At 42.9% G+C, this 17,338-nt stretch overlaps 2 protein-coding genes across 2 annotated transcripts in view; one reads left to right on the forward strand and one right to left on the reverse strand.

Moving 5' to 3' along the window:
- The window catches only part of CAPN14 (calpain 14), a 53,847-nt gene extending 39,824 nt beyond the window's left edge, over window positions 1-14,023 (reverse strand). Inside the window, exon 1 of the mRNA XM_074394660.1 lies at window positions 13,864-14,023. The gene's annotated coding sequence lies outside the window, so the exon portion shown is untranslated. The remainder of the gene's footprint in view (window positions 1-13,863) is intronic.
- Window positions 14,024-14,220: 197 nt separating this feature from the next.
- EHD3 (EH domain containing 3) overlaps window positions 14,221-17,338 on the forward strand; it is a 37,560-nt gene continuing 34,442 nt past the window's right edge. Inside the window, exon 1 of the mRNA XM_003943980.4 lies at window positions 14,221-14,929. Within this exon, the coding sequence (XP_003944029.1) occupies window positions 14,703-14,929 (227 nt within the window). The 5' untranslated portion in view covers window positions 14,221-14,702. The remainder of the gene's footprint in view (window positions 14,930-17,338) is intronic.

The following is a 17,338-nucleotide window of genomic DNA, read 5'->3' on the forward strand; positions in this document are numbered from 1 at the left end:
TGTCATGTTCCACTAACTTTTGTCAAGGAACTGTCTCCCTGCCATTGTCAAGTCAAATCCAAAGCTTTCTTCCGAGCTCAACGCTCTTTGCAGTCTTGCCTCTGCCTCACGTGCCAAATAGCCACCCTTCCACGCACTGGTCTAAAGGTGCTATGGGGATGGCAGAAGCAATGGATTTGGGAAGACCATCACTATTATTGACCTGTCTCCCAGACATAAGCTTTCATTTACATGTCCTCATCCTGGCCCTTAGTTACCTTTCCTCTTCTATTCATTATCATTTCAGGAACTACAGGTGGGGGGCTTCTGCTCATCCTTTGGGACAGCACCCTGCACCTGGCACAGGGTTGGACTCAATCTAGGTTGTGGCTATGGTCACCACTGGGCTTATCGTAAATTGTGCTGAGGATTCACAGAGCCACCCAGATGCAGAGGGTAAGGCCCAAGGGTCATTTCCTCCCATGACAGCTCTTGGAAGTTATTGTCCTGGGTGACAGGAAACAGATGGCTGGGGAGGCTCGCTGGCCTCCCACAGCAGCACTGTGCCCTTTTGACATCTCAGAGGTCATCCCTTCCCCAGGCTTCCGTTTGTCACCCAGGACAGACTAGTATGCGTGAGAAAAAGGCAGTGAAGTCAAGTGCATTTGGTAATGAGCCTTCTGTCCCTGCCCGGCACAGGTGGTCCTGACCCAGCAGCAGGCTGTGGACCAGAAGTGGGTTGGCAAGTTTGTGATTTATGACCAGAAATTCACTTTCCTGTGGAAACAATATTTTAGGAATGGTGAATTTCCCAGGAAGGCTTTGGTGGCCCTCACAAGCTGCGGAGCAGCACAACCAGAGCACTTGCTAGAGTTCTAAGTCCTGGAGGCAAAGCAGAGGGAAATGTGTTTCCTCAGCTGGTGGCGCAGTGGAGTTTTGGAGAACAGGACTGGCTTGAGAGTCAGAAACACAGACGCAGGTTCACTACCTTTGCAAAGCTAGGCAAGCCACTTCCTCTTTCTGGGATTCACATGAAACACAGCTGTGCTCGTCATCTCTCTACTTTCTGTTACAACATACTGTGATTCTGTTTGGGACCAGCCTTGAGCAAACATTCAAAGGAGGTCAAATGCGTCTGTGGCACCTTCTAATGTCCTTCTTCCCACATACTCTAGAAGCGTCCAAGGGCCCTAAGTCATCTGCCTCTCCCACAAACCCACATTGCTCTCAAAAGTTTTTCTTTTTTCCCCTCTAATCAAAATTCTCATTCCTTCAGGGCATGGGAAAGCACTGGAATTGAACTCCTGATGTCTCACTACTGTGTGAATCGATTACAAGTCCTTAACCTCATCATAATATTCGTATTTTTAAAATAGAAAACTCCTTTTCCAAATGAATCCCTGATTGTTGGAATTTGGAGCACGAAAATAAGAAGTCAAAAAATCCACTTGAGGAATAAAATAGAGTGCTTGCGAGAGTAAATAATGACTTACTCCAAGGTGACCCTTCACGAGCACGCCGGTTAATTTTGGGGTTTCGTTAGACTCACATTAAGGAACAAGTAAAACTGTTCTGTATCCAAAACAACTGTAAATGAGAAAAACCACTGAAAGGCCTGTGGCTAAGCTCTAACCATTGATTCTCCCTTTTGCCAATGTAAGAGCAAAGCGAGAAAGTCATGGGGTAGCATTGCCCTGGCCAGAGTTACTTGTGGCAGCCCCACAGATGGGGGCAGTCAGGCTGTGGTGGCCGCAGCAACACCAAAGCTTCATAAAACGAACTGACAAATCATACTGTTCCTTGATGTTCTTTCCCCTTGATTTTTGTTTGTTGGGTTATACATTTTCAAAACCAGGATCTGACAAAGGAAAGAGAAGGGCTCTGGTTTGTGAGTGAAAGAAAGGACAATAACAAGTTCAGAAGAATGAAAGGGAAAATTGGTGATTCCATATTTAACTTTCAAACATTAGAAATTTATTCAAGAACCGAGATAATAAAAAGAGGCTTTGTAGGGTAGCTCATAAATGAAAAAGTCATCTCCAAGGTTTCAAAGTAAATTCCAAGACCTAAGTTATTAAATCCTTCACACTCACAATATTTTTAGACTGTCATAGAAAAATATTCTTTAAAAAATTCACTGTGAAGTTTCAAATACAAACACATGAGCCATTTTCTCAACAGCAGGGTGTTTTCCTAAGTTATCAGAGAGCTAATTAAAATTTCAAGAGCATTTATTCATGACAAATAATCTGAGTGAACTCTGATTGACAAAGACTGCTCTGTCTGGGGAGGGCTTGGGGATAGTACCGTGAGCCATTCCGATCAGGGAGGCAAGGCAGGCACAGTGCACATTTCTTATTTTCTGCCTCTATGTTAATTGTGCACTTAGCATTGTTTAATCAATACTCCAAATCAATACACCACTAAAGAACATATTTCTAGCCATTCTCTTCCTGACTCTTTCTTTTTTCCTGATATCGTTTTCTCCAAGTGTCTCACAGTTTTACCTTTGCTTATCTGCCTTTTTGGGATTTGGTTTTTTTTGGTTTATTGTTTGTTTTGCTTTCTTTTTGACCTGTAAACTACCTATCTTTCTTGGCAGAAAGTGTATTTGTATTTGCCATTATGATGCTCATGACAGGGAAAACCGATTGCCAGGGATAACAGCATGGTTTCTGCATTTCCTTCCGAGAGACGGTTGCAAGGTTTCTGTTTCATGTCATTAGGGTATAGTTGGAAAAAAGCCCTGATGGTAAATAAACCATGACTAATTTCAAGGATACAAAAGTAAGTAAGACATTGTGACTGATGCCCAGAAGATGCAAGTAAAGGTATACAAAGTACTTTGAAGTCAGCAGCACCCCAGCCAGAGTGATGGCTCTAGCAGAGTTACCAACGTAGCCGCCCCAATTCCTGGGAGTTTTTCACAAATAACCCTCTGAAGTGATGTATCCAGCCTGGAGGCCTCAGATCTGCCAGTCAAAGGAATTCCTCACCTTAACAATTATGTCAACTAGCCACCCTAAGGCTTGCATTATCTTAAAATAGAGGGATTCTCTATATACAGAAAATAACACACTTTTATGAAGTTGGGTGAGCTCGTTTTTAATAGAACATGGAAGAGACTTATGTTGAAGTGCATTTTCCTCCTACGGTTTCATGGAAATGTTTGTCTGTGCCTTTCAAAGCATAAAAGACAAAACTTCCCTTTAACTGAAAAGCATTATATCTGATAAGTCTTTGAGTCTGGGCTTTTTCGAAAGAGGAAGCAGCTCTGAAAACATTAGTTGCCTAGGTGGCCTTCATACCTTGGCCTTCTGAACACATGACACCCTTCACTTTGACCTGCCCTGTCCGGAACTACGCAGAGTTTGCATCCTAGAAGAGCTTATGTTTGGAGCCAGATGAATCATGTGAGGATACAACGAGAGGTTGGCAACATGTAACCTGGAAGAAGCTGTGCTGGTGCCCTGATCTCAGGCTTCCAACCTCCAGAACAGTGAGAAACAAATGTCTATTGTTTATAAACCACCAAATCTATGGTGTTTTGTCATAGCAGCCTAAACTGACTAAGACAAAAGGAAAAGTGTACACTGGAGACAGGAATGTTTAAGATTATCTGCATGCAGATGCAGATAGAAATGGAAATCTTTCAAGTGCGCAGTATCACAGGAGTAAATTGATTATTTTTGGTTCACCCTCTATCCACGGTTTTACCAGCCCATGTGACAGCCCTTCAAATGTGACTTTTAAAATTTTAGTTCCTTAAGTTATTCACACAACACTGTTTAGTGTGACCAGTTCTCTCACTGTTAAATATGCCCATTAAACCACATCTGGAGCACATCAGTCAGTTCAACATCCTACCCTTCAGAAAGACAAACACCTTCCCTACTCTGCCCCTCTAAGTACAAAGCTTCTGTTTTTTTATCTAGGAGAATAATGATATTTTGTGCTGTCATTGTGCAAATGAAATGAAGTCGTCTATGTAAGAACACATGACATATAACAGGCTCTCCATCAATGTTGACAGTCATTTTTTCCTGTTTGTTTCATGCACCCTGAATCTTATCATCATCTTTTGCAACTCTATCTCAGTGTCGATCCACATGGAGTGTACCATCAGTTAAATGCCTTGTCTTTTTAACATGAATTCTGTCCCATCCCGTAAAGGAAACGCCTTTTGAGAAGAGGCAGGGGAGTGCTTTAGTAATCTTGTGGCTATCAGTAGAGAACTCCTCAAACTGACTCCCTGCTCCTGAGTCTGTTCCATGATCTCAGCTTCCATTGATAGCACCACCATCTACCCAGGCTCTCAGGAAAGAACACTCAGTACATAACATACATTCATATTCATTTACATGTGAAAGCTTCCATATACATACAAATACATATGTCTGTAAAAGCTGAGAAGATACTACATACCAAATGCTTTGCTTTGGTAGAATATTTTTTCCCTAACCAGCCAAAAGGCATAAATGTTGAAAGAGATCATCATGCCCAAGCCAAGGGGTGAGGAACTTGAGGTGGGGAGAGAAAAAAAAATCCATGACAGGTACCAGGATATCATCAAAATGAGGAACAAAACAAGAATATTCACATTTTTGTTATTTTCAGCATTGTTCTGAAAATTCTAGCCAAAATATGAAATATATATTGTAAACCAACATAGTATTAATAAAAAAGAAAAACACTAGTTGGTCTTTATATAAGTAGAAAACCAAAGAATTAACTAAAGTTAAATTAATAAGTAGTAAATAAAATAACTTTGTATACTGTTTACATTAATGGCATTCCAATATATAAAACAATAAACAGAAGTTACCATAATAGAAATATCTCATTTGTAATAATAATGAACTATAATATATCTGAGAATAATCAGGGAATGTTTTTGGCCTATTTGAGGGGAACTATAAAAAGTGGATAGAGATGTAAAAGACTTGTGAATAAATAGACAGTCATGCTATTTTCCTGGAGGAAAAGATTAAGTATTAAAAAGGTGTCATTCCTAAAATTAATTCACAGTTTTAATGAGATTCTGATTAAGAGATCTCAATGATTCTCTTTCGTAGGAGAGAGAAGAGACAAGGAGAAGGTAATTGGCAAAACATTAAAATTAACTTGGATTAGACACAGACAAAAGATTAATAATGTCCTTACTCTAAAAATTAGAAACTCTTTCAAAACAGTAAGAAAAACACTAAATGGTTTCAGAAAAATCAGGGGAAAAACAGACAATCAGAAGAAATATAAATAGCTAATGACAAACAATTTCAAAACTTCCTCATAATAAAAATGTACTGATTTTTAAAAGTCTATCATTTCTTACTTCCCAAATTTATGGATATTTTAAAATAATAAGTTTTAGATTATTAAATGAGGGATACTACATTTTAATTAAAAAAATTGTAATAACATACGGGGCTGGAGAGAGATAAAAAATGGAACTCTGATATCATTGTGGTAAGTATATAAACTGTTGTCTCTTTTGGAGAGCAATTTGGTGATAAGTATCAAAAGCATTAATAATGTTCCCAGTAATTTTATTTATTAAATATATACAAAGAAAATAAAACCATGGATGAGTATTTATATACAAAATGTTCATCTTGCAATGAGGATTACAGAAACAGAATAGATAACTCTGAAATAGAGCTTTTATTATTGTTGACAATAATTTGGCAAATGACTTATCTGTCCATTATTGAATATAATTAGATTATAGAATTTCCATATAGCTGAATATTAGCATTCATTTCAATCTAATTATTGGAATATTTTTTCACAATATGTAAAAATACTGGTGGTATGGTGCTGACTGGGGAAGAGATCAGATGGTAAGTTGAATATATGTGCACAGAAGAAAAGACTGAAGCAAAACTATCCCCAAATTTTCATGATTACTTTTCAATTAGAAAAAATGAAAGAGAAACAAGGAAAGGAGGAGAAAGACAATGAGGAAAACAAGAGAGAGAATATCTAAGAAATTTTAAAAACATACTAATAAGGGAGGGTGACTATTCATACCAGATTTTAAAATTTACCAGAAGTTGTTGCAATTTAAATGGCATAATACTAATTTAGGCAAATAACTCATGGAAACCAAATAGATTAACTCTGAAATAAGGATCATGTTATCCGATAATTTATAATAATTTATCTTTAAGATTTGACAAATCAAAAGAGAACAGAAGATCATTGAACCGAGAGTAGTAAAGAATGTGGAAGTATTTTCATATAGATTATCACCCCAAACTTTAATACCCCACTTTGCCTGTGTATTTTTAAATGCTCATATCTTCTGCCTTTATCAGGTTCTCTGTGCTCACAGACATTTTTGTAGTCATAGACTTAAATGTTATAACATTTAAGGTTATAATAACTGGCCAACTGCAGGTAATTCACATTTCTAATCTTTCTGTTTGCTCGTCAGAAGCCATATCAGCAATGAGTCAACTTTAGTGCCTGAACCAGTCCTGTGCACAGTTAACAGAGCTTTTCTGCTCTAGGCACTTCCTCTGTCTTCCCTAGCGAAGAGACAGACCTATAAACAACACTTACAGCCAAGGAAAGGTGCTCAGGAACTCGTGCTGGTTCCGGGGTCCTTCAACATTGGATTTTTCTGCTTTTGGTGTTTTTCTTACTTAAGTAAGGCTGTGGAGTGGGATGGTGCAATCAAGATCCTGCTGACAGGGACAGGCTGATACATCTGGGCTTAGAACTAAGAACTTGTTTCTGGTTTTGCTTTGATCAAGAAGCAGCTCAGAACCCATTGTGACGGCTGCTTATCTCTGGGGGCCTGTCACTTATCTCCCTCTGATATTTCTGTACCACCCACCTGCCTATTCTTCTCATATCAGCTGCCTCAAGCGTTCCTTTATTTTTTAGAATTCAAGGGATTTTGGTAAGCTGCCCCCGACTTTTTGTGGACTGAGGGGAAAGTGAATAGGATGACAGATAGCTCAATCACGGACCCCTGTGTGGGCAGTTTCCTACCTCTCTGCACCTGAGTTTCCCTCTGGGAAACATTCTTATCTTCCCCTCTGGGATGGCCATAAGGACCAGATCCCCATCCTCCGGAAACACATGTGCTACAAAAGCAGATGCTGATGATAATTAGGATATTTTCAACTTATAGCTCCCATCTCACAGGCAGCAAATGTCTTGCCTTTCTTTGAAAGCTGAGGTTCTTAAAAACTGATCTGTGGAGGTTCATCAAGCAAGTATCTTATTAAAACCAGACATACACCACTACCTCTGGTGGCGTGAGCTTTCCTCTGTGTAATGTTGGATTTCTCAGGTTAGCTCTGTTCCTGCTGCACCTAGGGATGAAACTGACTTTCTGCCCAGGAGAGCTGTTAAGTATGAGAAAGCCACGTCCCAGCAATTAAGTAGCTGTGGTACTGACGGTATGAATGGGGAGTGTTATTCCTGGACAACCCATCAACTAGGCTCAGCAAGACCCTCTTTCTTCATCTTCTTTTTGGCTTATAAACTTCCTAAGTACAGTTCCCTCACCTATGTATCTTTATTCCAGACTTCCCTATCCTTGTGCACGTGCAGTACTCAGTCATCCAAGGGGAAAGGGAACTACTCATTTTATAAATCTATAAAAAGAGAGCCCTTATTATAGATTTATAAAAACATATCAGGTCCTTGACCTACATTGCTTCATTTTATCCCCACAACAACATTGTGCAGTGTCACTGACACTTCAGTTTTCTGCCTTTGGTCTTTCTCTTACCCTGGTTTCACCAATGCGGACCTTGTCATAAAAAGAGGTTAAATAACGGCCTGATCTCATCAGTAGGAATTGGCTGAGCTGATGCACTTTCCCCTCCAACTGAGGTAAACAGAATGAGCACAATGCAGCACCAGGCTGAAGACGTGCCCTGTCTAGTTGGGAGGCAAACAGTGTAAACATGTAATTATAGTAAAATGTGATGAATGCAGTAACAGAGGTTCACGTGGGGTAGCTTGGAACTGGAGAGAGAGGCACAGCCTTCATATGGGAGAGCTGCTGACTCAGTTCAGAGGGCAGACCACTGAACTGGGCCTGAAGGGATGAGTGGGTGACGACCAGGCAGAGGGTGGGAAAGGGAAGACTGAGGCTGAGGACAGGGTGTGCAAAGGAGCCCGCGTGCTGGGGAGTGGGAAGCAGCTGTGGGAGGCATGCATGCGTGCGTGGTTGCAGGCAGGTCACTAGGATACGATCGCAGTTGGGCCAGGTTGAGAGGGCCATAGATTCCAAGGATTGTGGACACTTAGCCACACTTCCTGATTCTTCTAACTCCCCTAGCCAGGGCTCACACTTGTATTCCAGGTTGCTGCTAGTTTCTCCCTTTACTTCTGGCCAGACTCTGATGTTCTGGTGAGAAAAGGAAGAGTCTGTATCCATGTCACCCTGAATGCACCTTCTCTTGGAAGCTAAGGAGGTTGGGCCTGGGTTCATAACTGAGTGGGAGAAAGGGAAGAGATGGAAAAGTCTTGTTTCATAGTGTCAGCCCCAAGAACCCATAGGGAATGCCACAGATATCACTACTAACAATTATATTCCTTTGAGTCAATGAGCCATCCTCAGTTAAGACACAAATGAACTGAAAGAAGTTGCTCACTAACTTACTAGGTGCTAATTTATTAAATATTAAAGCTATTAAATACTAAGCTTATTCAATAGTTTATTAAATGGCTTGTTAAATAGAATACAAGACAGTGCCATGTAGCAGATAAAAGTAGTAATGATTATAATATTAAGAGCTAATATATACTGAGCACTCTCAATGGACCAGGCTCTGGGCTAAGCACTTTACATGCGTTGTCCCTTTAACCCTGAAAAAAGTGCTACCGACATCTTTATTTCAGAAACTGAAATTCAGGGTGCTGAGGCTTGAGAATGGAGCTACTTTCCCCAAGCTCACACAGCAAAGACATCAGATTCCATCTACTGCAGGTTGTCTGACTGGGAACCCCCATGCACCTGGCAGGTGACAGAAATAGGAGGCATGTGCTCGGTTTGGAAGAGACTCCTGGTGAGAGAGAGCCCTGTTGGGCCAGATGGGGCTGAAAACAAATGTTGAGTGGGAGAAAAGTCGAGTTCCAGGGGCGCTACATGCAGCAGGATCTGCTTTTTATAAAGTCCAAAAACACTAAACCTCAGCAATATGTTCTTTCGGCTTGCATTTATGTATGATAACAGTAATTTAAAAGCAAGGGAACAACACACAGTAGGAAAAATATTCCCCTCTAGAAAGAAGGGGGCAGGGCAGGAGACGGGATGGAGGCGCATATAAGTAGATGTAAATTACTGCTAATTTTTCTAGTCCTTGGTTTGAATAATGGGTTCATCAAGGCTCCATTACATAACTATGTGTTAAGTTTTTAAAGAATGCAACAAAAGAGCCAGATACAGTTTGTCTTGAACCACAATTATGAAAAAAAAAAAAATCCAACTTTGTGCATCCAAGGACCAGATTAAAAAAAAAAAAAAAAAAGAATAAAAGGAATAAGAAACGAACAGCCAAGTACTCATTATCAAATTTAAGAAATAAAAGCTGACCGACATGGTGAAACCCCATCTCTACTAAAAATACAAAAATTAGCCAGGGGTGGTGGCTCGTGCCTATAGTCTCAGCTACATGGGAAGCTGAGGCAGGAGAATCTCTTGAACCCAGGAGGTAGAGGTTGCAGTAAGCTGAGATGGTGCCACTGCACTCCAGCCTGGGTGACAGAGGAGACCCTGTTTTAAAAAAGAAAGAAAAAGAGAGAAAGAAAAGAGAAAAAGAAAAAGAAAACAGTGTATATCTAGTTGAAACTCCCTGTATTCCCATCCTCAATTCCTTTCACCATTTTTGTCCCCAGAGAACACCCCATTCTTGACTAGTGTTTTACGTTCCTTTGCTTTTCTTTTTAAAAACTTCAATGCACACATATGCATCCATGAACAATAAATAGTGGTTTTTGCATGACTTAAAACATTAATGAAATTGTATTATTCTATACATAATAACCTACTTCTGGTTTTATTCACTCAATACTATATTTTGGCATCAGCAGCACCACTTCCCCCATTTTCCTCATCTGTAGGGTATGTATTTTTTGTAACTTTCATTTTAGGTTCTGGGGTACGTGTGAAGGTTTGTTATACAAGTAAACTTGTGTCATGAAAGTCTGTTTTGCAGATTATTTCATCACCCAGGTGTTAAGTCTAGTACCCAATAGTTCTGTTTTTCGTTCCTCTCCCTCCTCCCACCCTCCACCCACAAGTAGACCCCAGTGTGGTATGTATTTTATATGAACGTGGCACAATTTATCCATTTACTTGGTGAAGGACATTTAGTTGTTGATAAATTTTTGCTGCTACAAATAATGCTGCCATCAACATTCTTAGACTTAAATCTCTATGCACATGTGCAAGAGTTTCTCTAGTTCATACCTTAAAATAGAATTGCAGGATACAGGTCATAGGACAATGTATCTTCAGCTTCACTACTAAATTGTTTCCCGAAGTGTTCGTGCCAGGCTGCACACCCACCAGCATTTCATGAGAGCTTCCATTGTTCTGCATCATCACCAATGCCTGGTCTCATCCAGCGTTTTTATTTTTGCCATTTTGGTGGGTGTGGAGTGTTAGTGTGGTTTGGCATTTCTCTAATTACTAATGAGATGCAACATCTTTTCTTGTGTTTATAGGACATTCATGTAGCCTCCTGTTAAATACATTTTTATGTCTGTTGCCAAATTTTTTCTATTGGAATGTTTATCTTTGTTATCAACATACAGGCATTAATTCTATATTCTGGATGTGCTTGTGGGTTTTGTGTATGAGAAATATCTTTTCACTCACTTTTGCATTTTTAGTTGAAGAAAAGTTTTACATTTTACTACTGCTAAACTTAGTTTTTTTCATTTTCAGTTGGTACTTCTGATGCCTTGTTTAAGGAATTCTTCCCGAACTTGCGGTGATATAGATGTGATCTCTATTGCAACTTCTGTATATATCAGGCTTCCAAATGTCCTGGCTATTTACTGTGTCATTATTCTATTGGTCTATCTCTGTGCCAAAACCATGTTAACCACTGCAACTTTATAATAATGTCAACAGGGCAAGTTATCTTCACTTAGTTGCTGCCATTGCTATGTTACTGTTGTCTTCTCTCCCTTGCTCTCCTTTTGCTTCCCTCCTCCACCTTCCCCCTCTTGCTCTAGTCCTCCTCCTTCCTGTTCTTATCTTCTCTCTTCTTCTGGAATATCTTAGCTATTTTTGACTATTGTTCTATATGTTATACATTTTAGAATCACCTTGTCAATTTCCACTGAAAACCTTATTTAGATTTTGATTTCAATCATATCTCTCAATTATTGAATTTATCAATTATGTTGTAAAGAATTCACATGTTTGTGACATGGAATCTTTCCATGATGGAACATAACATGTCTCTCCCATTTATTTAGAACTTCGTGAACATCTTTCTATTTTTCACATAAAGATCTTGCACATCTTTTGTTAGATTTATCCCTAGGTTTTTGTTCTTTTGAAAACAGTATCTTTTTTGAAAATTTATCTTTTATGACTTTTTATTGCTAGTCTACAGAAATGCTCCATTGGTTCCATTTTTTAAAAAAAGATAGTTTTCCAACTACTCAAGATTGAGACGGGAGTAGATGTGTCAACAGGAACTGGTAACTTAGATACTCAGAGCAGACATTCAGCAGCAGACAAATGGCATGGCTGTACTGATTATAAAAATCTTAAAATATTTCTACAGTGGGGTCCCTTGATTTCTTTCCTGTCATACTGGCCATCCTGATCTCTCCCTGGGGACAGGCCCAGACCTCTCTAAGAATCAGACACCACTGTATTAACACCAGGTATGGCATGGGGCCTCAAGTCTTGCTACACTAGGAAGGCCAGTGTCTGTTCTGGGTGTTTTATTCTCATGCCTTGTGAGTTGTTAAATATCTTTAATATTACTCCTTAGGTTCATATGTTGGTAGTAATGTAAACACCAAGGGTGAAATATTAATCTGAGTACTTTCTCAACAAGAGGTGATCAGTTTTGGGGTTCAAGGAGGGAGTCGGGAGATCTGAGATGAAACTAAGGAAATTCTATTCAGCACTGGCCTCTGATGATCCCCCCTCCCCTGAAATCCCTGCAGCTTCACCATACTCCACTAAGCTCCTGCAGGCACTTCAAACGTAACATGTTTTAGATTGAACACATTATCTCTGCCTGCTAAATCAGCTCTCTCTCTCTCTCTCTGCCTCCCCTAATTAGTGGAATTGCTTCTCTGACTACCTCGGCCCCTTCAGTAGAAAATTCAAAATCATCCTAGACTGTGCTTCACCCTTATGTACTCTTTTTTTGGTCACTTACCAAGATCTGACAATTGCATGCCCTGAAAAAATTTTTTGAGTTTGACCTTTTCTCCAATCCCATTGCTGCTGTCTCCTAAGTTTTGGAATCATTTCCTAAATGGTGTCTTGGCTTCTGTATCAATCTATTTTCACACTTCTACAAAGAAATACCCAAGACTGAGTAATTTATAAAGGAAAAAGGTTTGATTAACTCACAGTTCTGCATGGCTGGGGAGGACTCAGGAAACTTACAATCATGGTGGAAGGGGAAGCAAACACATCCTTCTTCACAAGGCGGCAAGAGAGAGAGATGTGCAGAGTGAACAAGAAGAGCCCTTTATAAAACCATCAGCTCTCATGAGAACTCAATCACTATCATGAAAACAGCATGAAAGAAACTGTCGCCACGATCCACCCTCCTCCCACCAGCTCTCTCCCTAGACACATGGGGATTATAGGGATTACAGTTAGAGATGAGATTTATGCGGGGACACAGCAAAACCATATCAGCCTCCAACCTCTTTTGCTACTCCAGTCCCTCCCCCGACACTGCTCTTGGTATTCCAGTCCCTGCCTGGTCCATAGCCTACTCCTCCTTCATCTGTGGAAGGGAGGGTAGTGGGAGCCATCAGCCTGGGCAGGGAGCAGTGTTTTATCACTGCACTGTTTAGAATGGTGCCAATACAAAGGAGCTTGACTTTCAGCCAATTTATTATTGGGTTTAAATTCTCTACGCGCAATCACCACTTTTTCCTACACCTGGCCACTCACTCTCCTTGGTATGATGCTGGAGGTAACACGATCTGCCATGAAGGTTAAATAAAACAACGTTCACTGAGAACTTAGCCCAGGCCCCTGCACATGCTGAGCATTTTGTTGATGTAGCAATGATTAGTAATAGTATTGTTATTGGTTTCCCATCTCCAGCAAAGCCTTTCAGGCTTGGCCTCCCTCACTCTCTTCCACCTTCCTAAAACCTACACTCCAGCTATGCCAAACTGTTTGCTCTGCCTTGGACACACCAAGCTCTCCCATATTCCTCAAGCCTTTGCAAATGCTCCTTACTCTTCTAGAATAATGAATGTCAATTCATCACTTAGAATCCAGCTTACAATCATGCTTTCTGTGAAGCCTTCCTTAAATTAGCCACAAAAAGCGAGTGACTCCTCCCTGTGTTCCCATGGCCCTCTGCTCATGCCTCCTCTTTAAAGTCTGCCTTCACTGGAGTTCCCGGAAGAGAGAGTCTGCACAGCACTCATGTCTGTATCCACAGTCACCAAAATCGTATCTGTCCCATAATAAATGTCCAATATTTGCAGGGATTTTGTTTGCTGGCTTGTTTCGTTTTGCTGGGATAAAGGAATAAATAAATGGGAACGATTAGGACTTCACCCTAAGCCTAGCTAAAAGTTTGGGTAGTGACAGTTTTGTTTATTTTGTGTAACCTGAGAGTGGATCCTTCTTTCCATGCCTAAATAAATAAATAAATAAATAAATAAATAAATAATCTGCAAATACTAGAGTACCTGTTTCCCTAGGGAATTGGCATCAGCATCAGCAACTGAAGGAGAGGAGATTCAAGGCAGGGAGGGTGATGACTAGGTCAACTCAGTCTTCGCAGCCGTCCCTGAGAGGGCGCTGTTCCCAAATCGAAGCCCCAGAGGCGGGGACTGAGACACGGGCGCTCTCCCACTGGACTGGGTCAGCATCCCTCACCAAGCGCGGCCGCAGGTCTAGAGCGGAGCGCCTGCCCACAAACATGGCGGCGCCCTGAGCTGCTTCCCATCGCCTGGACCGTGGGGCCAGCCTGGCCTTGCCAGTACTCGGGGACTTCCTCCGCGCGCCGGCTTCCTGCCCAGCTGGCATTTAAACCAGCGCCTGGGGCTGCAGGATGCTGCTGCGGTTGCGGAGCTGTCCGCGGGCTGGGCAGCGTCGCCGCCTCCCCTGAGCCGCCTCAGTCCGGCAGGAGCGGAGCCAAAGCATCCCTTGCTGCACGCAGAGCAGAGCAGGCGAGGGCTGGGGGCCGATCGGGGACCCCGGCTTCGGACCCCGTCATCTGGCAGTTTCCTTGCAGGTTCGACTTTAATTTCCAAGACTGCACCCACTCCTCCTCCAGCCCAGATCATTTATCCTCCCTCCCGCCTGGGCTGCTGGACGCAGCAGCGGCTGGGCTTGGTCCCAGGAGCAGTGAAAGAGTGCGCTCCCGGCCCCGCGAGCTGCGTGCCGGGCCATGGTGCGGCTGAGCCCGGCGCTTGGGTGAGGCGGCGGCGCGGCTCAGAGCCCGGCGGACCGGCCTTGCGAGGCATCTTCTCCTGAGGAGGAGCCTTCCCCGAGGGCTGCGTGCCGCGGGCGAGCGGCGGCCACGATGTTCAGCTGGCTGCGTACTGACGACCGCCGGAGGAAGGACCCCGAGGTCTTCCAGACGGTGAGCGAGGGGCTCAAGAAACTCTACAAGAGCAAGCTGCTGCCCTTGGAAGAGCATTACCGCTTCCACGAATTCCACTCGCCCGCCCTGGAGGATGCCGACTTCGACAACAAGCCCATGGTTCTGCTGGTGGGCCAGTACTCTACGGGGAAGACCACCTTTATCAGGTGAGCGGGCCCGGGGTCGGGCAGCCCACCCCGGTTAGTGTCCAGCGCCCAGTCCCTCTAGTCACTCCTGGTGCTCCACCCCTGCCAGGGGGCCAATGGGAAGTCTTCAGTTGAGGGCTCTGAAGAGCTGTGTTTGTGCAGGCGTCAAAAGCTTACCCCACAATTTTTGCTGATCTCCTTACTCAACCTATCCAATGCCTGTCCACTGTACTTGACCCTTGGGCTCTAGTGGTCAACTTGAAGTACTAAAGGGTAAAGCCATTTCTGGTCTCCCCATCTTATGGATGATGGAACCGAGGCTCAGGAGGCACCGTGGGGGAGCTCCTGGTCTCTGGAGCACCTTATGTTGGTGGGGATATCTTACCTCTTCACTTTTTGGGAACACATTATTCACCGGTAAAACCTCTTCCCTTTCTTTTCAAGGGGCTTGGCACTCACATGGGGGCCTCACGGTTGCAGCTAAGCTCTGACGGGAGCAGGCCTGGGAACGGAGGTGGCCCGGGGATGCTACCTGTCCTCGTTTCATCATTTTCTTCTCTAAAGCAGAGCTCCTATGTGTGTATCTTGGAAACTCAACAGAAGCAGAGTCCAGAAGCAGAATGCTTTTTTTTCTTTCTCTTATTTGCTCTTAATGACTCAATAATAATATTAAAGTCTCTTAGAGGTGGAAGGGATATTGGCATTGTCTCATCCAGTTCCTGACTTTGCAGGTGAGATAACTGAGGCACAGAGAAGTTAAAGGAATTGTTCAGAGCCGTATAAAGAGTGGGCAGCAGACCTGGGATGCAAGTCCCAGATGCATGTGAGGAGCTGGTTGGCTCAACGCCTGTAACTCTGAGAGTGAGTCATCCATTCCCTTAAATTACAGAATCCTTGGGCTGGAGGGAGGCTCAAGAAGTCAATTTGTTCGCCCTGCATTCAGAGAGGTCCACAAGAGTGATGAGAATCCGTCCTATCTTTAGAGAACAGGCTTCTCTCTGTTCTTCTCAATCCTCCCAACCTTCAAGGCCAGCCATTTTTCTTGGCCTCTTTTACAGCCATTAAAACGGTTGAGAGTGCTGTGGCCCTCTGTCTTAAGAGTCAGGCTCCCACAGCCTGAGAATGGAGTTTGGTGGACCCTCAAAGTCAAGCATGCTCATCTCTTGCAGAGGGCTTGGAAAGCAGGGGTACTCATGTTCCTATTCATTGGTTCTTTGAGCGTCTGCAACATGTAAAATGCTGTGCTTTGTTTGGTAAGGAGAGCAGAAAAGTTAACAGTCTAGTTACTAATTGTCTAGGTGCTAATTTTCTCTAACATCAACCTTGTAATGCAAGCCTTCTGAAAGTAGCACCATGCCGATAGGTCATGTCTCAACACAGCACCACATTGAGTTTGTCCTTGTGGAGTGCACAGCCTAGGGCTCAGCAGCTTTGAGAGGCCAAGTGATTTCTTTCTTTCTTTCTTTCTTTCTTTCTTCTTTTTTTTTTAACAGTCTTGCCCTGTTTCCCAGGCTGGAGTGCAGTGGCGCGATCTCAGCTCACTGCAACCTCTGCCTCCTGGGTTCAAGCGATTGTCCTGCCTCAGCCTCCCAAGTAACTGGGATCACAGATGCCTACCACCATGCCTGGCTAATTTTTTGTATCTTTAGTAGAGACGGGGTTTCACCATGTTGGTCAGGCTGATCTCCAACTCCTGACCTCATGATCCACCCGCCTCAGTCTCCCAAAGTACTGGGATTACAGGCATGAGCCACTGCACCCAAGAAGCCAAGTGATTTCTGAAGGAGTTCGGGATCTGGAGGTGAAGGGCCTGTTGCCTCTTGTATGTTTAGTAATCTAATCAATTGCTTCTTAACTTTCTATTTTTAGAAAAATGTATATATATCCCAATAATGTTGGGGGTCCAAGGGCCATCTTTGGATCTTAGGGTGGGAACCCTGATCTAAGCCATACCTCTTATTTTATTAAGCACCCATTGCTGCCAAAGGCACTTCAAAGCTGCCTGGGTTGTGTGCAAGGTTTCCTTTGTGAGCCCTGCCCTCCATTTGGCCCATTCATTCCTCAAGAGAAGTTCGGGCCATTTGCGGATGGCCTCTGCCCTCTCACAGCCTTCCCTGGCTCTCTGGACATACGTTATTTATAACTTTTCATACGTTAGCTGGAGCTTCTCCTTCCTAGAGTACGAGCACGGACCAGACAGCATCCATGCCTTAGCATATCTGGGGACTCCCCCAGGTCTCAGCTATAGGAGGTTCCCAGCAGACATTTTGCAGAATGGGAGGGAAGATGGGGAGAAGTGAGGATGCCCAAGCAGCAGACAGGTTTAAGTGCCTTTTTGTCTGAGACACTCTCCCGGTTTTGCCTGAGTCATTGCTGGCCGTTAACTGGGTGTAAGAAAGTGGCAGAGTCAAATTGCCACAGATGATTCTT

This window comes from Saimiri boliviensis, chromosome 1 (genome assembly GCF_048565385.1).
Source record: "Saimiri boliviensis isolate mSaiBol1 chromosome 1, mSaiBol1.pri, whole genome shotgun sequence".
Taxonomy (NCBI): domain Eukaryota; kingdom Metazoa; phylum Chordata; class Mammalia; order Primates; family Cebidae; genus Saimiri; species Saimiri boliviensis.